This window comes from Castor canadensis, chromosome 10 (genome assembly GCF_047511655.1).
Source record: "Castor canadensis chromosome 10, mCasCan1.hap1v2, whole genome shotgun sequence".
Taxonomy (NCBI): domain Eukaryota; kingdom Metazoa; phylum Chordata; class Mammalia; order Rodentia; family Castoridae; genus Castor; species Castor canadensis.
In genome coordinates, this window is record NC_133395.1 from 31794013 (window position 1) to 31819039 (window position 25027).

The window sequence follows — 25027 nt, forward strand, 5'->3', positions numbered from 1 at the left end:
AAACTTCACATACCACGTCTTGCTGTCATGAATTACAGCTTGTCTCTAACATTTATCAAAAATGGGGTAAGTGCTTTCAAAAATACTTAACCCTAAATTTTGTTTAACCCTCCAAGTCTGAACTCTTTCATAGCAAGATTAACAAACATCAAATATAAAATGACACTTTTCTTAGAAAGTTGTGTTTTTTCTTTAGCTATAAAATGTGATTTTTCTACTTTATTTTTAATTTATCTTAAAACTGTGCTTGATTATTTAAACTCTGGTTGACCTCACTAGTCTTGTGTTAATTGGATAGACAGACACAGATATAGATGTAGATACAAAAATAAATGTAGACACAAAGATAGACTTACATAGTCACAGGCTTAAATATATATATGGGTGATAGACGATAAACGATAGATAAATAGGTAGACAGAGGATGGATAAAAGCATGATTTCATGATTCTTCTCTTAATAATAAAGCCTGAGACCCTTTGGGTGCAGTTTATGTTGTGCCGACACAAGTTTTCAATCCAAACACAACTAAATTTGATTTCAAGAAAGGAACAAATGAGAGTGGGGATGATGGATGGCATTAAAGGCTCCAGAGAGGTCTTGGAAAGAAAGGTGCTGAAGACATTACTGGAATGAAGGAGAAGCCTGGTGATCTTTGTATGGGAGAAAATGAACTTTCAGGGAAAGATTAGGTGGTGAAAATACACTTGCTCAGTGAGCAGAAAAGAGAATAAAAATGTCAGGATTAAGGGAAAATTCTTTTAGAGAAAATGAGAGGGAGGACAAGAGAGGGAAGAATAACAGTGTATTAGTAAAAGATGAAGGCACATAAGTTTAGCATGGTGCTATTAACTAGCATTAAGAATGATCATCCCCTAGAGGGGATGAACCAATTTGGGTTATAATATACAGCACGTGAAAATGTCATAATGAAACTCCCTGTATAGCTATCTTAAACAAACAAAAATGTCTTTTTTCAAAAATGGAGAACAAGAAGGTAAAATGGGTCCTCTTTGGGGTTTTGGTTCCAAGTGGGAGTGGGGAGGATATAAGGGTGAGGAGGGTGAATGAATGGAAAAATGTGACCCGTTGAAACTATTCCAGAAATGGGGGAGGGAGGATAAAGAAGAATAATGGAGGGGGTGAAATAACTATGTTATATTGTAAGAACTTTTGTAAATGCCACAATGTACCCCCAGTACAACAATAATAATAAAAAATAAGATACAAATAGGACAAAAAATAAAAAGAGTGATAGTCCCCATTTTTAATCTTTTTTTTAAAATCTATTTTCATTTTCTTTGGACCCTTCTGGGGACAGAGATTTCTTTTTGACATCATCACTCCCTTTCATCATTTAATATTTGCTTCTATTTTTCATCATTTACTAAAAGGCTATTTATCAGCCTTAGGAATACATTGGCCCTAAAGGTGAGAAGCAGAAACTATACTTTGAGTGCTTCCAGAGAAAAGCACTTTAGAATCAAAGGCACTGTTGCGTTGCTATTATTCTGCCCGTCTCCTGAAAGCTCAGCATGACATTATTCTGATCCTCAAAGAGAAGTCCTTCAGCTCAGTCATTGTATTAATAACCTGCAACACTAAAAGAGACGTGGACATCTAAATTGATCAGTGAAGCCTGACAATCTCTCCTTTTCCTTAGTTCTTGTGTTATGGATCTGTGTCAAGAATCAAAAATAGGAGCATTGTAACTCCTTCCATCTTCCATGTTAATCATTTCCATCAATGCATGAATTGTAAGGGCTTATATCCAGGCACAGTCAGTTCTGGGCAAGCAGAGATCCACGAGCTTAACAGTCCCTGACAGTGTGAGGTGTTGACTCATGAATAATCCTTGCATATTTTACACAGTTATATAACCCATTGCCTATTATAATAACTTACATTAAATCCGAATAGAGGACAAAAATAGGAAGTTATTTTGGAAATAATTAATAGGTATTTATAGGAAAGTGCCACTTATTATCTATCAAGACAAAATTAGATGGATCTTATAATACTCAGAAAAAAAAAAACCTGCAGAACTGCTAGTTCACATTTTTCCCTCTTGGGTAACCCTATGAAAGGTATCACTTATACAGAAATATCTAATTACAGCCTGAGGAGAAAGAATATTTTACACTAGAAATACAATCCACACTTGTCAGCTCATATCACTGGAAGTTACCTGTCAATGAGCAGGTTTTAGAAAAAGACATTTTAACAGTGCTTCCAAGTTGTGATTGTTCAGTATGTCAAATAACTTGATTTATATTCCTATATATAAATATATTGACAGGTGTGAAAAAAGGAACTTAATGTCTTTGTGCCTTTTGACAAACTAAAGTTTATTTGTATCCTTACAGATATAACCTAAATTATATCAAAGGATATTTACTTTTAAATATTTCCATCATTTGAAAATGAGAGAGACATTAGAGTCTGCACAGTAAATGAACATTTTAGAAAAATACCAATCTATTATTAAGTACATAGTTATCAAGTACATAGTTTGATATGCTCTCTTTTCCAGTAATTAAAAGTGGGAAAACATTCCATTGAAATACAGAAATATTTGGTAATGACATTCTAGGGTTTCAAACATGAAAACATTTCTGGATGTCTGAAAGCCAAACCATCACAAGACCCATTTTTCTTTCTATGATAGTAATAACACATATTATAGAAGTCTATACTTGTAGAACACACTTCTTTAAAGGCTAGAACATAGGTTTATGTTGTGTTCACTGATAGATCCCACGGTTCTAGAACTATTTCTGATACAGAGTATTCATAAATTAAATATTTACTAAATTGAATTGTTGGCATGCCTATAGTGTGGAAACTGTAGAATAAGTTGTCCTCCACATGATCTACAATTAGTTTTAATGATTGCTCTCAACAATAACAAAAAATATAAAACACTCAGTTGTCACTTCACATTTACAAGGAACTCACCCACTGAATCCCCACCCAGTCACCTGGGCTCAGCACAGGCTGGAAGCAGCTGGGCACCAGGAGCTCACACTAGAGCTCCCTCTCTGCCACTGATAGAGAGTAAATTGTGTCCCCAAAATTCATATGTGAAAGTCCTAACCTGCACTTCCTGAGAATGTGACTTTATTTGGGTATAGAGTTGTTGCAGATGTAACTAGTTAAGTTAGGATGAGGTCATACTGGAACAGGATGGGCCTCTGATCTAATAGGACTGGTGGTCTTAAAAAGAAATTTGGACTCAGACATGCAAATAAGCAGGATGTCAGATGAATGCTGACACTGGGATGATGCTTGTTCAAACTAGGGAATGTCAAAGATTGTCAGGAAGCCTCAGCAGCCAGAGGGCAGCATGAGTGACTCCCTCACAGTCCTCGAAAGGCTCCAACTCAGCTGATATGTTCATTTTGCACTTCTGGCCTCCAGAACTGTGAGGCAATAAACTTCCATTGTTTAAGTCGTTCAGTTTGTGGCACTTTGTCATATCAAACACTGCAAAGTAGATCAGTCACCTACTTACTACTTGTAGGTTGTCAGATATCCTACCAAGGACACTAAGCCCTGACCTCACTCCCACAAGGCACTGTCTTCTACAGAGCTCAGAGTTCGCAAAATTGCCTCCAATTTATCTCAGAGCATCCACAATTATACGTTGTCAATGCCTGACATGTTATTCCATCCAGTGGCATAGCAATTACATCTGACACCTTCCCTTTACCTTCTGCTGGCGCCTGTGCTCAGGGTGGCACTGTAACCCGGAGGGGGTGGTGGAAACCAGGACTGTCTGTTAAGAAATGACAAGAGTAATAAACATGGTGCTTGAAAAGGCTGGTCCACCCCCACGTCTGCCAAGAAAAGCTGAAAATAATTTAACTGTTAAAAAGGCTATGGGACTATTTTTATGGAAGGCCTTCGAAATAAAATGAATATGATTTCACAAATAAAATAGGGAGCACTGTCCTATATTCCAGGATATTTACTTCCCCAAGTAAATTCCTTTTCTCATTTCCTTTGACATGCAACAATGGGGACATTTCCTTAAAAAGAAATATGAAGAAACTGTAAAAAAAAAATTGTTAAATCCAGATAGTAGATTCATATGTATGTATTTATCTAGTTTTGTCTGCCTAGTTGAATTATTTCATAATAGAAACAATCTTATGCCGTAATCAAAATATGATTAAAAAAACCTTATGATAGAAAACTCTCACAAAAGTCTTGAAAACATAAATTAACAACACAGAAATGCCAATCTCAATTTAAACCTCAATTAGAAAGACATCTTTCATGATTGTAAAAGAGGAACTGTTTGTGGGGGGAACCAGTAGGAAGAGGGAGGAAGGAGAGGATAATGGGAGCAAGTATAAAAAAACATTATATATATGTTTGAAAACAGCATAATGAAACTCATTAAAAACTCTTAAAAAGGGGGCCTGAGTGGAAAGGAGGGGGGGTTAAGAAGGAGTAATATAGATGGGGTGAATTTGATCAAAGTACATTATTTGCATCTATGTAAATATCACAATGAAACTCCCTTGTGCAATTAATGTATCAAAACAGAAAAATAATAAATAAATAAGATTAACCATCTGTGAACATCTTTCAAGAAAAAGAAAGAAATCCTTACGTCATGTGGGCATAATTTTAATTGATAACAATAGCCAAGGGCATTGTCAAGAAGACTAAGACAGGGACCAAAAATAAAAACATGGAAACAGTGATGTCAACTAGAGAAGAAATGGCTGGGATGCGAGGATGGGAGAGCTACCTTTTAAATTTTTAGTTTTATTTCCTGAAGCATGATAGGACTGAACAAAGACAATGAGCAGCAATTAAGATAGATCTCTGTGCAATGTAAGGGGTCCATGCTCCCTTTGGGAGCTAGTAAAGATCTATCACAAAATTGAGAATCTTACTGCTAGTTTCAACAGTCCTGAATCATGTCGAACCTATCAGAGGAAAGATTCTTACACTGCATAGGACATTGAAATAGCTGACCCTGATTTCTATAGGTACAGAGGGGCATGAGGACCATGGAGACATATGGTCCTTCCAGGCATTCCATTAGTAGAACTCTGTAAAATAGGTTACCTGAGTAGCCCAGCCTTTAACATCTGAGCTTACCATCAAAATCATTACCCACAGGGTCTGGAGGCCTAACTCATTGGTAGGGCACTACTAGTCTAGCACACCCAAGGCCCTGGGTTCAATCCCCAGCACCACAAAACCAAAAACAAGACAACAAAAGAACCCCATTACCTAGAAATTCATGGCCCTAAGGTAACTGAGGTATCTGAAAAGGAGACTAGGGTAAGGGACTGAAGTTTGAAGCCAGCAGAATGTAGGTGCTGTATCCTTGAGGAGAGGAAGGGACAAAGAGAACACGTCTAGATGCCTCTTGGGAGCCTTGGGGCAGGATTTGGTTCAGAAATTGCAAAAGGGATGGCGAAGGAAGGAAGGAAGAGAGGGAAGGAAGGAAGGAGTGAGGGAGGAGGGGAGGGAAGAAGGGAGACAGGGAGGGAGGGAGGGAGGGAGGGAGGGAGGGAGGGAGGAAAACACTGCAAAAGAATGGTTTTTTGCAGGATTTGAGTGAATGGCAGGCACAGAGAGCCCAACATACCTCTTTTTCTTCACAGGGGTGATAGCAGAGGTGGCTGTGGTGGTGGTGGTGTTTACCCTCAGCAAACTGCCAGATTGCCTGTTTAATGACCAGAACAACAATTCATAACATTCCTCAAATTCCTTCATTTTACCCCATCTTTGAAAGATCTTATAAGCCACTCACATTCCCACCTGCTCTCTGCTCACCATAAAGTTCTTCATTTAAGAATGGAAAAGCAACAATAACAAGTTCTTCCTAGGCCTCTCTAGCAAGCACAAGGCCCTAACTTCAATCCTCAGTATCTCCTCAAAAAAAGTTCTTCCCAGTTTACTTATTTTGTAAATTGTTATTTTATAACTAGATAAAAACTAGAAGAATTGAGAGACAAACTTGCCTGACATTTGGACCAATCAATTCTAGTGTGCTATGGGTTCTTTTTTTTTTTTTTGTGGGACTGGGGTTTGAACTCAGAGCTTTACCTTTGCTTGCAAAGCCGACACTCTACTGCTTGAGCCACACTTCCAGCCCATTTTGCTCTTGTTATTTTGGAGATGAAGTTTTGCGAACTATTTGCTTCTTGGTTTCAGCCTCCCAAGTAGCAAGGATTACAGGGGAGAGCTACACTGCCTGGTGGATTTATATTTTTTTAATGTCATGGTTATGTTGTGGCTAACAGAATTATACTGTGTTTCATTAGTTTGTTTTAAAAATTTTCCAAAATCACCTAGTTGACCTCTTAACTTAGCATTGATTAATATATGCAGGCTTTCAAAAAACGAAAGTGAAGCAGGCCTACTTAGCATTGAGAGGTATGTAAATACACATGTAAAAACTAATTAGGTTTTAAAGTGTAATTTGGGTTGTTTTAATGGCCAGAATACATGCCAGGGAAAATGTATATCACCTAATTGTTAGCAGACCCGTGATTTCATGACTCAGTTTACCCTTAAGTAAGAGTTGCAGATGTGGGGGGAATTTCTAGTGAGCTATAGAGGAGGAAAGAGTTAAGGCCATAGGAGTAGAGGGATAAACAGAGTCTGGTTTTTTTTTTTTAAGCAAACGCAAAAGGGTTGACCAAAACTTTGGTGTTTGAAGCAACGTTTTTTAGTAAAAGTCCAGCCAGTAAGTATTTGAACCTTTGTAGACCACTTTGATATCTGTTCTCTACTACGAACTCTGCCAAGACACAGGGCTATGGCTGTATTACAAGAACACTTTGATCTGAAGTTTGTAAACACCCTCCCCCCTTTTTAAATTTTGAACATGTACAAAGAAACACACAGCAATTAGAAAAGTACATACGACTTGGTTGTTTCTGGTGATCTGCATGTTGACAACATTCTGGTAAGAGAAAGAGAAACAGGCACAGTTTGAGTAACTGAAGAATTAATCTGTTACTACTTGTCCATCAATTTAGAATTACTATTTTGAAAGTTAGATATTATTTGAGGGAAAGAAAAAGAAAGCATTAGTATTTGGACAAATTTGATAAGGTGATTTCATGTTTTAAAAAAACTCTTGTATTAGATTCCAAAGAATGCATTTTATCTTCAGATAATTCAGTATGGTTTAAATCTATTCTTTTTTTATTTGTTTGTTCAATAAGAGTATAAAATTACCTTTGCATGTGTTTATAATTTTGGCACCAGGACATCTTAAACAGAAACAAAACTGTGGGAAGAATGATGACCCAAAGCAATGAACTCTCTGAATTTTAAAGAGGACATTTTATTCCAGTCATGAGCAAAAGTAAAGTTTTTTTACTCTAGAAATTTTGTGCTAAAAATATAGAGGGTAAGAATTTACAGAAAGATATTAAGTAGGATTAAAGAATTGTAAGTAAATTAAGTAACACTTTGAAAAAGACGATATTTGAGTCTTCCTAAGTTAGTAGACACCAGTACCTATTGGTTAGTCGGTTATCCAAGGTCTTAGGTGTTTTAGCAGCAGCATTTCTGTCTGAGATCCTTTCAAAGAAACAACACAAAAGTCTGGATAAACATTTAAGTTATTAAACTCCTGGCAGACCTTTTTCATGCTACAATAACTTCACAATGTAACTTTGTATTTGTCCTGGTAATTAAGTTTTTGCCAACTTGTGATATGAAATAGGTTGCCTAAATAGTAGTTGGTCTGTGATACAGGAAATAACAATTAGCAATATGATCCGAGGAAAAGTTCTACTTACACAAGAGAACACTAGGGGGCTCCCCGATCTAGCTTTTCCAAATTAGCCATTAAACCACCTTCAGGATTTGAACCATACCTTCATGCTACTATTTGGTTATATTTCTTTAGCACACTTCATGTTTCTACCCATATGTGTATATTTTGAAAGGAAACTCTTCAAATCTAAATTCAGTACATTTCTTGTATTCATTAAAACTAAGGCATTTGTATTAAAATGCACAGGCACACACACCAGATATATTTGATCATTTTTCCTTCTGAAATGGTTTCCTGTCTGGAGTTTTGGAGTGATCTGTATTATGGAGATCTCAGTCTTGCTAACAGGATTTGTGGTTCTTTAAGGACCCTCTTGTTTTCTTGCATTTATTTCCACACTTACTGCCTTGGGAATGAGCAGACCAGAACACTTTCAAATGTGCCATTAAACCTCTGTAAACACATCACACTGTCTCTAGTACCATTTTCTAGTGGATAGAATGAAGACTTGGGGATATATTGGAGATTCTGGGTCTTGGCTGCACATTAGGAACACTTTATTAGCTTGAAAACAATGCTTAGCACTGCCACAGGTTAATTAAATGAGAATCTGAGGAGTGATGGTGGTAAGACCAAACCATCAGCAGAGTTTAAAGCTCCCAGCATTAGCATTCTGATCTGCCATCAAGGCTGAAAACAACTCAATCAGATTGCCTATGAGGTCTGTTCCATTCCTAATATCCCAAGGCTTGAGTTTGACCTGCACTTTCACATACACAGTCTACAAAATTTGGGTCTTTTATATATCTACCTTTATTGATGCTTAATCATCTCATTGTAAAATTCATCCCTAGAAACTGGCTTTCCTTCTTCAATTAACTGTCTAACAGGACAACTTGGAAGGCCAGGGTAAAGGAGCAAAGATATTTTCTCTACTTCTTCTCTATACAGAGATGAAACCCTGTGTGTTTATTTCTACAAACTCATTTTTGACAGGGCTTATACTTAAAAGAAGAGAGAGGTCAATTCTTCAGGATAACAGTGTTGGTTATCTTCTATCAGGGAAGACTGACTCGAAAGCCTACAAATGGCTAAGAATTGCACACATTTGCTGTATTAATCAACACCAGCACAGTCTGAATAGCCAAGTCTATTAGATGTAATAAATTTTAGCACATCTGCCTAAAATTCAGTAGGTGTCATTTTCATGTATAACAGCAGCATATTTTTAGCTTTAGGGAATGAGCTCAACCATCACCAGCCTTGGGGATGTACTGAGCCTAACTCCTATTAGAGATGCTACCTTCACTTTTTACTTATGCTTACTGAGCAGCTACACCAAATATAAGTGAAAAATGTAGCTTGTATAATTTATGCTTCAACCTGGATAGACATTTCTTAATTTTCTTTATAAGGAAGACTGAGCCATTTCTTTCTAAGTAACAGGGGGAAAAACAGGCAAAAATAACCATCACATTCTATGAGTCCTATGACTCCAGGGCTAGAAAGTACTTTAACTTTCTAAAGTGATATATATGTCTTTTTCCTGGAGTGGACCAACTACTGTAGTATTAAAAGTTACAGCCTCTTCATAGGTAGTCACACAGAAAATGCTGTTTCTCCATCATCAGAATGGAAGAATCCAAAGCCAAATTCACAAAAAGAGCTATATTCTTCATTTTTCATTCTGGTGGTACTAGGGTTTGAACTCAGAGCCCCATGCTTGCTAGGCAGGAGCTCTAGCACTTAAGCCATATCCCATCCCTCTGCATTTAAATTGAACTAAAAGATCCCATGCAGTGCCCATGCTAACTGTACTCAAATCAAGGTCTGTCAGAATTTTTCATACTTATCTACTATTTCCTAAAATCTAGGGTTTTGGGAAAACAATGTGTCTAGCTAGTCAAGGTACTGTGGATTTTGAAGAAGATAAGTCAATCCCTGGAGTTCTCTCTCCATTAAGATAAAAAATCACTGATTCAAAGCTTATTTTGGCAAACATTTTTAAATACCTCCTAACTTTACAAGATATGGGACTTTACAGCAATAATATAATTTAATTTTCTTTAAAAAACGGGACTTACAACAATGATATGATAATTTTAAAAATAAATAGGACTTGACAATACATTAACACATACTGCATGTAAAGCACATGTAAGCACTTGTCACTTACATGATTCAAAAGCACCTCACCTGTCCAAAGTGTCATCAGATCTGTACCGACTAATTGTGGCTTTAGGCTCATCTTTCTTATTTACTTTCCTGTAACAAAAATGATTACCAAAGTATCAAAAACAAAAATGTATATGTTTGGCAAAATTTTGATATATTTAGATAGGACATGTACAAGTTACCCAGGAAAGACAAATTTGGAGTAACCAAATCGTCCAAGGTTTTTGACATGGATAGACTAACTTATGGCAAACCCAAAAGGATTCTTCTCTGGCTCCAATTATTTTTTAACTCCAATTTTGATTCAAATTGAAGATAAAGATATACAAAACAATACAACATGTAACATGGACAATAACTAATAAGATGTCGGTGTTGTAGAGTTCTGTGTAATAGACACTCACTCCATTGTCATCATGTTTTGTTGCAGAGCTTTAGCAATGTCACAAGCTCATATGATGAACTAAATCCTAAATGGCTTTATTTAATATCCAGCACCATGGACAGGGTTGAAAGATCCTCACTCACTGATGGAAGGAGGGACAGGGAAGAAGAAAATGTAAAACCTACCCCATGCCCACCAGCTAGCCTTGCCAACTTGGGAAACTCTTTCTCTTCCTCCTTTAAGCACAGTGTCTTCTACAAGGACCACTCCCTTGGTGGGGTTCTCCATTGTTCAGGCAGAGGCAGTCTCTCCCTCATTTCTGTTTCCATGGTACTTGGATGCACCTCTACAATAGCATCTTCCATGGTAAATTTTAGTATTTTAGCTTAGGGAGCTTTCCCCATGAATCTGAGGGCTTCTTGATGTCCCTGTATTCCCAGCACATAGAAAGTGCTGCAAAGTGACTATTAAGTGAACACCAAACGGAACACAGACTCTGCAAATGGATAGAAAAGTGGCAAGCAGCATCATTTGAGCAAGTGCCAGGAGAGTCCATCCTATTCTTTTGGAGAGATTTATTCTGTGATATTAGTTATAGTTCATGACTAGTGCTTACATATTTTTGTTACTGAAAATAAAAATCTGATGTGCTGCTTTAACCAAAATGCTGGCCACCAAGAAGAAAGGTCCAGGCAACCAATATAATTTAAAATGTAAAATTAGCATAGCAACCCTTTAGCTCCTGTTACCCTAAAAGATAGTATTTGTACTAAGACTATGAAGCTTAGTCTTCACTGTCACACATCAAGTGTTATTTAAAGTTCCAGGAAAGGTAAACAAAATGAGAGAACAATTTATATTGCTTAAGTAATCAGCCTTCTTTGATAAGATGAGAAGAAACTGAGAACCAGCTACAGACTTCACAATGACGGAACTTAAGGTGAGGGCACAGGTACGGTCTGCAGGCCACAAAACAATAAATCAGACGGACACAAAATGGCTACTTTGTGTACAGGATTTTAAGCTCAGCCTCCCCCCTCCGCCTGTTTTTTTTTTTTTGAAGTACTGGGGTTTAAACTCAGGGCTTACACATCCAGCTACTCCACCAGCCCGTTTTTGTGATGGGTTTTTTCGAGATAGGGTCTAGCGGAACCATTTGTGCGAGCTGGCTTCGAACTGCGATCCTCTTGATCTCTGCCTCCTGAATGGCTAGGATTATAGGCATATAAACTCAGCACCTTTAGAACAGGTCAAAATTATGAAAATATTTTAAATGGCTGGGAAAAATTCCTAGATAAAGATTTTGAAAATAAACATAGTTGAGGTGTCTGCCTAATTTAAAAAAAATTCATACTCCCTTACTCACTACCTCTCGGTGGCAAACAAATACAAAGCAGAATGAAATTTGATTCTGACAAATATTGAGTCTCTTCTAATGGGCGTGATTGGTTGTAAGCATGTAAGTACAAGTGTGTGTTAGAATATTATCTACTTACTTGATCGATCTGAGAGTATTTATATTGTTGTGATCATGAATTTTCCTACAAACTTGCATTTGTCTGTCTTTTTAGTACTGAGGATAAGTTGGCATTTTGCCCCAAGCCCAAGAGTTTCTAAAAAAGAAATGTATTAGCTCATTTAGCAGGTGAACTCTGGCTTTGTTATTTCTATATTTTAGGATTCCTTTCTCCGAGGTTCAGAGACATCCTCTCTGGTCATATGACTATGAGAACCCTTTCCCTGCTGCTCAGGAGGACCACCTCAGTGGGATGGTCTAGGTTGATTATGTTCTTCCTCTGAGCTGTAGTTCTGGGAGCCAGAGAAGCACAGTTTTCCCCACAGGAATCCCTGATGATATGCCAGCTTCTCCTTCACATATCCAGAATGTCAAGAAAGCCTGATGCTAGCCACAGACATTCAACTGGCTTGAACAAGTTTTCTCTGAGAACTGCCATCTTTGTGATTCTGCTATGGTGTAACTTGTCTGAAACACTCACCTGTCCAAGGCATCATGGGAGTTATGCCGGTTAAGCACCGCCCTACCATAATTTTCATCTCTACAAAGAAAAGACCAAAAATTGTGTCATAAAAATCTGTCACAATGATTAGTGCACACTAAATAAGAGAGACAAAAGGAGGTGTACAACTTTTGGCAAGGTTATTTCATTTTTCTTCAGGCATAAGAACACAACTGTGAGACTATTTTAACCAGTCACCACTTGCGAGAGCATGGTGAAAAGAAACAAGTTTGTCAGTACAAACGATCAATTAGCCCATGAGATTTCCACATGATTCAACAATGAACAGTATTTTGTATTGCTTTGTTGTTGTTTTTTTAACAAGAGTATGGGAACACGAAGCCATCTATGTTAAATAGATTAGAGGAGTCCTTTCCTACAGGAAGGCAAATACAAAAGCTATCTACAAATATTGTTCAAATTTAATCAAGCCCATTGTGGCTGCATGTTTTTATGTACTTCACAGTTTTCCCTAACAAGATGTAGAAGAGCAAGTACTAATATTTGTGGTTAAAGAGATTCATTATTCATGGGTTATGTAGCCCACTTTTGAACCATGACAATATATAGATTGTTTGGTTTGGTCCTTAAAATAACCCTATGAATTAGTCAAGGAACACACTGTTCTATTCAATTCACAAATGGAAAAATTGATCAGAGATTTTATTTCTTTCCTAAAACAAAAGCTTCACAACTGAGTAAGGTGGGTCTGGGACTCACATCTTTGTATTCCAAGATTTTGTTTTTCCTGTAGTCAACCCTGCAATAGACGCATATACATAAAATTCCAAAGCTATGTCTATCTTACTTTGTACAGTGGATTTTAGGAAATGCCAAAACATGTATTGAAGCCTTTGGACTTCAGCCAAAGCAGAGAGTAAGGACCTGAACCCTTTTCATGTCAAACCAACAAAACCTGAAACACCACATTTTTCCAGGTTGGGCTCCACTAATATTACTCAACACTCTGGAAGCACGTTTAATAAAGCTATAAAAGAACCGCAGTAGACAATTAAAAAGGAAGATGAAACAAGCAATTCTAGCAAACACAGCCTCAGAGGCCCTCAGTATTCCTCTCCAAAATTTGTGAGAGCATAGCAGACACCAGGCATATTCTTACCTGAAAACAAATCACAACACACAGCCCAGAACTGGGACAACAGGAGTTGAGGAAGCAACTGAGCCAATTTCCCCTCCATTCAGCATCTGCCTTGCCATGCAGCCTCATTTTCTGGGCATTTTGGGGCAAAGCTTAACTGGCACAAAACCAACATTCCTGCTAACTGTGATTTAACTTAGACATCTCCACCTTCACCCATCTGTGTAAATAGTTGCAATCCAAGTTTATTACCTTCATTTGACATTATACGGCCACTGCAGAAAAGTAGGAATGCCATGTTAAGCTCTGACAGAAGCAGTGAGTGCTGTTTTGTGGAAGGGAATGATTGCTGTGCAAGAGTGCTAACTCCAGTAGCTATTGTTATTACCCTAATAAGTCTTTAAAATAAGTAAGATTAGGTGATAGAAATTAATAGAACTTTTTATTTACCAGTCACAAGTATCTTCCTCAACTAAACGTATTTGGGCAGTTTCTGGAAAGTTTAGAATAAGGATTCTGTAATGTAGGGTTTCTCTGCATCAGGTCTATTGACATTTTGAGCTTCTCAGTTTTTTGCTGTGGGTGCCATCCTGCACACTGCAGGATTTTTCACAGCATATTGAGTTTTGACTCACTAAATGGCAGAATCCGCCCCAATTTTGAAGATGAAAAATATCTCACATTGCCAAATGTCCCTTTTGAGTAAAATTGCCCTTGATTGTGAAACACTGGTACAGTGGACAGGCAATGGGTCATGATAAAAATCCCAGTTCCATCATTTAATAGCTGTGCAGCATCAGATAATTTGCACAACCTCTCTGAGCCTCAGATTTCTCTTCTATAAATTAGTATACAAAAACTACCTTGTGTGTTTACCATGAACTTGATGCTTCATTTGCCAAGGATCTAGCATCAAGCTTGGCACATAAGGAAATCAGAAAATATATTCATATATATGCATGCATAATTTATAATGTATCACTAATTTATTATAAATAAGCATCTGGCTTGGACAAATGTCTATTATAAATCTATGCTGGCGAAGAGGCTATATGCTTATAGTCATAGTTTTCAGATCTTTAAAAATATAATTAGCAGAACCAATGTTCTAAGTAGGTAAGACTTTGCTGGTTGTAAGTTTTTCCCTTGTAAAGTAAGGTGACACTTTCTGCTCTTCTAATGTCTAAAGGTAGATGGCCAGATGGGACTAAAATGAGTTGGGAATTTGTTGATTTCACTTATGCATGTAGAAATTTTAAATAAATTATTATTAAACATATAAATTTGGAACCATACTATTATGTGTTTGTTTCTACTGACCTGATCACATACCAGGCTACCTTTGGAAACTGGAAAATCCTGCTTTCTTTTCAGTTTGCCAAGAAAGCGCAAACTTCCCTTTTAAGGGACAATTGTGCTTTCTCTCAGTAATGACTCACATCCTCTTGTAAATGTGGGTATTTAAAAAGGAAGAAATATCCTAAAACATTGGTATAGCCAATTTATGCTTCCTGAGGCTTTCAAAAAATTAGACCATGCAGCCAAATGCATTGAAAGGAAAGGGCCATTGGCCTCCCAAACAGAGAACACCACTTCCCACTCATCCATCCACTCACCCCTCTCCCACTTACTTTTCCTCTTCTGGAAGATTCTTTATCCAGCTGTTATCCTGTAAGAAAGTCCTTCTTTTGTTCATCTCGTGAAAACCCTGCTGCCTCAGTGCAGAACCTTGAGTGGAGCTCTTCATATCTACCAACAGAAACAAGAGAAGCTAGGAGATGTAGTGTGGTAGAGCTGAGTGTGGTTTATTAACCTGAAAGCCCTGACAGGCACATCTGATTGGCTAGCATCGTCTTGGCTGGCAAGACTAGTACTGTTTCAAAGCAGGATGCACCAGCAAGAAAGAACAAATCCCATACCCCATCATCAAAGATAACATATAAAACTGCTCAGGTGCCAACTGAAACTGCTTGTGCAGCTCACAAGCCCTATCCGGGCCCCGGGGAATCTACAACCACCAGCCTGGGATAAACCAAGCCAGCACTCAGTGGGTTGGCCATTCTGCTCAATAGAAAATATGCCACGAAAATAACACACACAGGTCTGTTTTTATAATGTGTAACAAATAGTAGTCAATAAGTCCTGCTGCATTTGATTACAAGTGACTGAATATTTTTGAGCTCATGGAGTCAGAAGTGTAGAATGTAATCCTCAACAAAGGGTGTCTTTCCAGTTATTTTTTTAATTTCTAGGTTATCATCACATGAGATAAAAATGTAGCTTTTTCTTAAGCCTAACTTAAGCAATGTTAATTAAATTAGACTTCTTTCCAAACATTCAATATCTCTGTTAAAATTATAATCTTGTTTTTCTTAGATTTAAAAGTTATTTAATTTTTGGGGGTTTTTTGCTTGTTTGTTTGTTTGGAGACAGGGACTCACTATGTAGCCCAGGCTGGTCTTGAACTCATTATGTATAAGGCTGGTCCTAAATTCTCCATCTTCCTGTCTCAGCCTCTCAAGTGCTAGGATTATAGTTGTACACCACCACGCCAGGCAGATTTTTAAAGATTTTTGAGTAAAGGAAACATTGTTTACATTACCATTTCCTGTAGGAGACTTTTTTCTCAAGGGAAAATTGGACATGCTGCCTTCCAGGAAGGATCTAAGGGAAAAATGGGGATGGGAGAAAGCAAAGGATGACATAACAATCTCAAAGTGACTAGTTCATGGCTGAAACATATTTCTCAATGCACAACAAAACTACATAATGGAGTACAACAGATACATAGTAGAAAGTGCCCTCTAACAACCTGAGAGTTCAGCTTTTCCAACAACTTTTTTTTACAGATGGAGAAAATGAGGCCCAGGGTGTTTAGCATCCCCAATGTTGTAAAACAAGCAACTGGTTCTATCACCTAATTCATTTGCTCAGTCAATAAATTTGCATTTAGTGTTTACATTGTTCCTGGCATGGAGATAGTAGTGGAGGAAAAAATAAGCTAGACAAATGTTTCACCCTGGCCAATAGAAAGACACAGCCTGATGTGAGGAAGGTCCAAAGATGGGTGCGAATTTCCTTCTCTGGGGAAGCCAAAGAAAACCCAGGCATCCGAAGTGCATTAGAAAGGAAACAGCCAGATGCAGGGAAATCACAGATCTGGGGAACACTGGTGATTTTAGGCAATTACCACATGGAAAACTCAAACTTCCTTAGCTACAATCAGCCTCTACTCTTAAGGTGTGAAGGGGACTTTTTCTGGGACTGATCTAGTTTCCCAGGGCTGAACTACGCCTCTGTGGGGACACACACACACACACACACACACACACTACAATTATATTTTGTGATTGAGTTAGTATTAATAGAATTAAGACTAGTTAAATTATTTATGTTCATTTGTACTGTACTTACATTTTTTTTTCTGTTTTTGAAAGAATAAAATCAGAACACTTTTGTAGGTCTGAGAAGTACTGTGGTACTTAGGAACTACACCCACTTAGCCCAGGTCTCGAACATGGTACTTTTGTTCTAAAAACAGAAATTCCTGAGCAAATGGTGATGACTGGCCACTCTAGGTGGGACATTATGCCCTTTACATGTCCATCCAAACACATGACAGATGGTGCATTGAGGGGCATTCAATCTTCAGTGAGAAGCAGATTCCAGATCCAATTTTATCACATTCAAGTTCTGCAATTGAAGTACTTATCCTTTCCATCAAATGGAACTAATGAAACCTGCCCATCTGCCTAGCAAGGTTATCAGACAATCAAATGAATAAGGTGCACAAAATCACTTTATTAAACTAGAAATGCTATGGAACTTAACACAGCTGCCTATTGTTATAACTCAGGGGTTTCAAAAGCCCCTGCCTCTCATCCTCCAATACAAAAGAACCTCCTGCAACACTGTACCATAGGACCAGCAGTGGTAAGGATTCATTTTTGCAGCCAGGGACTGACCAATCTAAGATGAAAATGCCAGTCCCTTGCCTCAAGGTAGAGCCAGTTCTGGGAATGCAAGGTGAACTTCCAAGCTCACTGTGGAAACCAGCTTAAGCATGACCAGAACAGAACACATCCATGCTCAGCTCCTTCTGCCGCCTCTTCCCTCAATCCCTTCTCCCAAGAGCACATCTGCAATAAGTCATGGGCACCTGACTTCCTCTCAGCCTTGTTTCTGGGGAGCCAGACCTAAGAAAAGAATTAACAGTATAAGTCATGACCATGGCTTTCACAGAGATGAGAGTCTAAAGGATTGTAATGGAGTTAGAAACACCAGCATTTAAGTGATCTTGTTTACTGACTGTGTTACCTTGGGTGTGTCAGTAGCTCAGGCCCTTCATCTATAAAATGAGAAGCTATGTGACGATCAAGTGAGGACATGAGCAAAGTGTCTAATTATTTCTCAGCACACAGTAGGTGCTCAATAATTCTTAAATTCATGCCTCTATTACCTTGCAAAGCAAAGATATAAGAGAAGGTGGGGTTTAGTACAGGAAGAGAGGGGACAGACTTGAACTTGGACAGCTGGATCTGTAAGGGCTGTGGGATAGCCCTTGTGTTTGGAGGTTGATAAGACTTTGGCAGGAAGGGGAGGTAAAGAAAGAGCTAATGACAGATCTCTAGTAGGGCTTGGCGATACATACTTGTAATCCCAACACTTTGGAGGCTGAGGCAGGAGGACTGTGAGTTTGAGGTCAGGCTTGGCTATGTAGTGAGTTCAAGATTAGCCTGGAGTGAGGCACTGTCTCAAAAAAAAAAAAAAAGACAAACATATCTCAACTCTTTGTAAGTTTGCCTCCATCTGGCCCTGCTTCTTGGGATTCTTGGCTTATCTGTCTCCAGTTTCCAAATCGGCTTTAATAAATTGTTTCCACCTAGCTGATGAAGACCTGGAGCATTCTTAGCTGATTGAACTATGAGGAGGTCATGTTGAATGTTTATCTGATAACACATCTGCAGAGACTACAAAAGGAATTATGAGACAAGGAACAGGATAATTGGAGAGGGGCATTTTATAATTATCTGCTTGTTTGTCTGTCTCTTCTAAGAAACTGACTTTCCAGCGGGCAAGGTGTAAGTACTGCCTAGGTACTTCTTGGCTGAAGTGGGCTCCCCTGAAATTTACGCGGCCAAGTCTAAACTCCCATTACCTTTGAATGTGACTGTATTTTGAAATAGTGCCTTTCAAGAAATTTTTAAAATAAGGCCCTTGGGTGGACACTGATTCAGTCTGACTAGTGACCTCACAACAAGATAGACAGGCAAGAACCAGACATTCACAAGCCAATGAGAAAGGACTCAGGTAAAACCAAACCTGTCAACACCTTGAACTTGGACTTCCAGCGGACAGAAGTGGGAGACAATAAATTTCTGTTGCTTAAGTCATCCAGTCTCTGTGTGGCATTTTGTGATGGCGACCCTAGCAAACTAATACAGTCCTTAAGGACAACATAATGCATCATTCCCAAAACAGCTAAGTTGTTCAAGGAGCTTTGTGCCACACTGTCCCTGAACTGTGACTCATGTCGAGCATTATTGCTGGTGGCTGAGGAAGAAACTGGCTTCGGTTTAGAAGCCAGAATCTGACTCTTAGCACCTTGGACAAGTTATGTACTATTCCTGAGCTCCAGTTGCTGTCTCTGGGAGTTGGAGGTAATAATAGCCACACTGCTCCTGATCTTCAAGACTAGATGGGTGCCCTGGTATTAGAGTGAGAGAGGGACAGTAGGCCACAGGGACCTGCCTGAACCTTGACATCTCAATCTTTAGAAGACCCATAAGCTCTGCTTGTAGGGCTTGGGATCACAAAAACCAGGGCAGCCTTTCAAGGAATAATTACAGCAAACTTTCACAGAGCAGCCCTCTTTATGTATTCCCTGATATCCCTTGGTCATGAAACATATGTCCACACAACAACTTGTAGGTGAATAGTCACAGCGATATCATTCATAGTAACCATAAAGTGAAAACAACCCAATGCTCACCAACGATATGGAAACATAAACGGGTGTAACCACACAATGGAATATTACTCAGCAATAAAAAGGAATGAAGTACCAATTCATACTACAATGTGGATGAAACTCAAAGCACTAGACTAAGACAGAAGCCAGAGATAATGGTATATCATATAATTCCTTTTATGTGAAATGTACACAATAGTCATGTCCATAGAAGACAGAATAGATGAGTGCTTGTCAGAGCTTAGGGGAGAAGAGAATGGAAAATGACCACTAATGGGAATGAAGTTTCTTCTGGGGGATAAAATTTTTCTGGAATTAGTGATGATGTTTACACAACCTTGTGAATATGTTTCTTTGAAGCACTTAATTTTATGGGTCTTATGGACTGTGAATTATATCTCAACTAAAAAAAACAAAAACAAAAACAAGAACTGGAAGCATACCCATGCTTCCTGAGTTAGAGAGAGAGAGCAAGGACAACCCTATGTGGCCCATGTGGTCTTTCCAGGACAAAATGAGACCAGGTTTTATTTCACACAGTTATCTAAGGCCCACAAGGACTTTTGTGCACCCATCTACTGCTAACACACACACTATTAAGGAACATCCTAGTCTAAAAGCTTCTGCCTACTAAGCAGACCCCATTTTCCATTTTGGGTTTGGAAACAGTCACCCTATTGCTCAGGAGAACACAATGAGACTCCCGCCCTTCTGGAGAGTGCCTCTGTGCCAGAAGCATGAGAGCCTCAGCCCTCTAGCAGGATGTTGGTCTGATTGGAGCTGGCTCAGTATGTAGGATGGACAGGAGATCTTGATTTTCTCTGCATAGCTCTCTGTAGGAGTCGATGAAGATCTCACCTGTCCCAGCATGGTACCCAAACCCTGGCTGCAAACCTCTAGATGGGCAAAGGGTAGCAGCGGGTTCAGATGGAGGGCAGAGCACTGTTTCCAAATCCTTCCATACTCAGTATTCAGAGTCTTGCTCCCCCCACCCCCCACCCCTCACCCAAGGGCTGGGGATCAACCCAGGAACTTGCATATACTGAGCAAGAGCTCTACTGTTAAGCCGCATCTCCAAACCTTGTAGCCCAGGCTGGCCTCCAACTGGCCCTCTGCCTCAGCCTCCTGAGTTACAAGTGTGCACCTCCACACCCAACTTCCAAGAACTTTTTACTGTACAAAGTAAGGGTTTTATTATGACATTTTCATACATGTATGCAATGTAAGTCAACCATATTTACCCCCAATCACTCTCTCTTGTCACCCTCCCTCCTCTCACGGGTCCCCCTCCCAACAGTCCCCCTTTTATGTTCATGTCTTTTGGATTACTTTTAGACCGATTTCACATATGAGATAAACATGTGATATTTGTCTTTCTCAGTCTGGCTTATTTTGTGTGACATGATGACCTCCAGTCCCATCAATTTTACTGCAAATAATTTCATTCTTCTTTATGTCTGAGTAGTATGCAATTGTGTATATATACCATAATTTCTTTATCCATTCACCTGAGTCCATTTCTTGGCTGATGTGAATTGTGCCACATGGACACGGGACTGAGGTGTCTCCACTGTGTGCTGACTTTGATTCCATTGATTACAGCCCAGGAGAGGTTCAAATGGGTCTTATGGTAGTTCTATTTTTAGCTTTTTAAGAAACCTCAATACTAATAGTAGCTGGACTAACAAACTACAAAGGTCCCTTTTCCCCTGTATCCTCTTCAGCATTTGTTATTTGTTTGTTTGATGACAGCCATTCTGACTGGGGTGAGGTGCAATCTCAACGTAGTTTTGATTTGTGCTTCCTTTACAGCTAAGGATGTTGAATATTTTTTCATGTATTTATTGTACTTCTTTTGAGAACTGTCTGTCCATTTGCTCATTTGTTGATAGGACTGTTTGATCATTTGGTATCTATCTATTTATTTATGTGGTACTGGGATTTGAACTCAGGACCTCATACTTGCTAGGCAGGCCATTCAACCAGCCTTAATTTTTTAAAAATGACAAGAGAACTCATCTGTGATGGTGTTTTCTTTATATATTCTGGATATTAACCCCTTACCAGATGAATAGCTAGCAAAAATTTTCTCTGTTTCCTTTACTATGCAGAAGTTTTTATTTTATTACTGTTTTTACATTTAGGTAGATATAGTGTTTTTATTAGTGTTGGCATGAGCCACAGTGTTTTCTTGAACAAAAACTGGCTTCATCATATTTTATGGAGATAAGAACTTACTTCTGGTTTTGTTTGTTTGTTTTTTGGTGGGTCTGGGGTTTGAACTCAGGGCTTCATGTTTGTAAAGCAAGTACTCTACTGTTTGAGCTGTAACTCCAATCTGCTTTGCTCCAGTCATTTTGGAGATGGGGTCTCAGGAACTATTTGCCCAGGCCAGCCTACAACTACGATCCTCCCAAACTCCGCCTCCCAAGTATCTAGGATTACAGGTGTGAGCCACTGGTGCCCAGCTAAGGGCTTACTCTGGAGTTCATACTTATGGGGAAGTAGGGAAATGCATAAGCTATTAGGATTTCCTGTTAGATGCCTTAAGGTAAGAAGCAGCATTCTTATATGCTCACGTGCATAGAGCTTTGCATTATAATTTTGCTAAAGTAAAGTTAATTGTAATCTCAAAGAATTCCAGGACTTGAAACTCTTATGAGACAGCCTATCTTGGGCTGGCAGAGTGGTAGAGTGCCTGCCTAGTAAGTGTGAGGCCCTGAGTTCAAATCCCAGGGCTGTCCAAAAAAAGACAACCAGTAATCTTCACGTATCTTCTAATCAATTGTTGTCTAAAACCTCTTGAGAAATATGACACTGAAGACACTTTAGAAAATTTATGGAATTTGTACAGAAGAAAGGAAACCATGGATTTGACCCATGGATATGATCATATGTTAGAAGAGCTCAGAAATTATATATGTAGAGATGCATTTAAACATGGCTACTTCAAAATTTATCGAAAGGAATTTAAGAGTTTTCACGTGATTCCAATTGTGTGATTATAGAAGAAATGCTCTTGGAATTTTTTCTATTATTTTCTTAAATACCACGTGAAAAATTAGTGCTATATATTAATATAAAAAACAGAAATGTGGACAGGTGGAATGGCTCATGCAGTAAGAGCTCCTGACTAGCAAGCCTGAGTCCTGAGTTCAAACCCTGGTGCCATAAAAAAAAAACAGAAAACAAAAAGACTGAAAAGAATCTTAAAAAAAGAAATCAGAAATGTAAAATAATCTCAAAATAATCTCAAAATTGTATGTGTTTTGAAAATTGTATAACAAACAGTTAATAAGAGTTAAATAGGTACAAGGCCATAATTTGTATACTTTATAATCTTTGTGGTAAATATGTAGGCTAGGAACTCACACTAGACAACTATTTAATAGGAAAAAATGTAAAATTTGAACTTCTTTATAAGAAAAAAGCTTTGTTATTTTAAAGTGAACTAAGACAACCGTGAACTCTCTATTGCTAGCAGGTTTTATAGTAACAAATATATGGCTTTTATTATGTGATGAGCATTCTTCTGAGCTCTTCATATATATTAATATTTTTAAATTTTTTTATTTCTTAACATAAATAGCTGTATTGGGGGTATGCATTGTGATATTTACATAAGTGCTTAAACTACATCTTAATTAGATTCACTCTCCATCATTCTCCCTCGTTCCCCTCTGCAAGCTTTTTAGTTTGATGCAAGCCTGGCTTCCAACCATTTCTGTTAGGGAATACAATCACGAAATGCATCCCCTGTTTTGTCAGCTCACATGCTACTGATACAACTGGTCTCAAATGTGGGACCTTGTATTATTTTTTTATTTTTAAGAAGAATTTTCATGCTTAGAAAGGTTAATAATCATTACTACAGATTATAGATCTCCAGAATGTCACGCCCCCCTCTTTCAAATTACAAATGTTATTCACATTTTTTTCATTTTTTAAGATTTGTTTTGAACTTTTTTGCCAGGGGGGCGGGGGCACATCAAAGAAGACTTGTTCAAGAGGGAGAAGGAAAGGCCTAGACATGGCTCATCTGAGAGTTTTCAGAGACTCCTGGCATACTGTGGTTCACTCTCTAATGTCTATTCCCTCCTTCTGTCTTGTTGGGAGATAAAACCATATTTTTCAGCCTCTCTTGAAGACACATTCATATTTCTGGCTACTGAGGCTGAAGAGAAAGTCCCCGGGAAGAACTTGGCCTTTGGTGCTTCATCGTTCTTTTCGGTGAAGCTAAGATGCCATGAGGAAGGTAGGAGCAGCCATCTTGGACCAATAGGCCACAGGCAAGCATAAATCCACACACTAAGAATGCCAGGGAGGATTGAGGAGGAATCCAGTTCCTTGACGGTGTCATAAACTATCCCAACTGCCCTGGATTGTCTCTCTAGACTTTTTCCTATAGAAAAATAAACCTTGGAGTATATTTTTAAAAGATTCCTTTTCCAGTTTTTAAAATTACTGAAGCCTAATGCTTTTCTTCCATGGTACTAAGCTGTTGTGAGGCAAATGGAAGACTTAGATTCCAATGGAGGGTTGGTCATTAGTAAAGTGTTATATATCACAAAATGTCTATGTGACCAATATTTCTAGTAAGAGGTACTTGCTGAGTCCCTGCCATGTGCCACTCATTGTGTCATGTGCTTTGTGATATGTTCTTATTTAATTCTTCCAGGTGAGTACTATTATATTTAATTATAGGAGCCCAGAATTTAAATAATATACACAAATCACACAGTAACTGGCAGAACCAGGAACTGTAATTAGGTCTATGTGACTCTAACTCCCAGGCACTTTTCAGTAAGTGATCCTTCATGTAACTCAAAGTGCCATGTGATGTGACTAATACCAGGCACCCAGAGAAATGCCCTGGTGTGCCAAAAGATGGCAAATAATGGAAGAGCAGCTGGGTGGATCAGCAGAAGAGAATGGTGGCTCCAACATCCCTTGACAGCTCTGCCTGGGGCCTCCACTCCTGTTACTACACTGATGCCAGCAGTGGCCTCTACTATTCTTGGCTACAGCAGTTCCTAGGATCCATCTCCCTACAAGATAGCTAGACAGTGCTTCATATTCATTCCCACGGTCACCCTGTCCATTGGCACAAGTTAAATGAGAAAGGAAAAAGAGTCCTCTCCTTTTCAGGTGAAAACAGTATAATAAAGACTCCAAGGTTTTTCCTCTGAAACAAAAAATGTTCGAGAGTGAGGGAAATTAAATTTTTCTTACCATATTTATATGTTGACAAAGCAGTGGTGGCACCTGTCAGATGTCCCAAGGTGCTCTCTGGACTTTCCTCCTTCTCTTTTCATGCCCCTCCTGGCCTCCGGCCTTCCTTTGACCTGCCTGATCCTTTTCCCATCAGGACCCACTGACTACATCTCCCTGACCATCTTCTTGTGCCAGTCCCCAAGGAGCTGGCCCCACAACCATTTCTTGAAGCTCCAATCTACAGCTTCAGAAATGCAAATCCTTGTCTTATCAAGTTCCACTTTCACTGACATTTTGCTGCAGTGGAACTCTTTCCATCTTAGCCAGGATATATGGACATTTCTTACACAGTTATTAAAATGGATCAGTAACATATGTCTCTGTGAAGAATACCTTGTGATGT

At 38.6% G+C, this 25027-nt stretch overlaps 1 protein-coding gene across 8 annotated transcripts in view; it reads right to left on the reverse strand.

Moving 5' to 3' along the window:
• Positions 1-25027, reverse strand: part of Scel (sciellin) — a 106835-nt gene that overhangs the window by 71969 nt on the left and 9839 nt on the right. For 7 of the 8 annotated variants that reach the window (XR_012436194.1, XM_074043180.1, XM_074043185.1 and 4 more), the window contains exons 2-9: positions 16042-16103; positions 15071-15188; positions 12320-12379; positions 9959-10027; positions 7501-7563; positions 6899-6937; positions 5615-5692; positions 3713-3778 (exon numbers count right to left, since the gene is read on the reverse strand). Coding sequence is in view for 7 of the 8 variants with exons in the window: in XM_074043180.1 (XP_073899281.1) it covers positions 3713-3778; positions 5615-5692; positions 6899-6937; positions 7501-7563; positions 9959-10027; positions 12320-12379; positions 15071-15188; positions 16042-16084 (536 nt within the window). In the remaining variant the exon portion in view is untranslated. The remainder of the gene's footprint in view (positions 1-3712; positions 3779-5614; positions 5693-6898; positions 6938-7500; positions 7564-9958; positions 10028-12319; positions 12380-15070; positions 15189-16041; positions 16104-25027) is intronic. The other variant, XM_074043184.1, reaches the window with a different exon arrangement.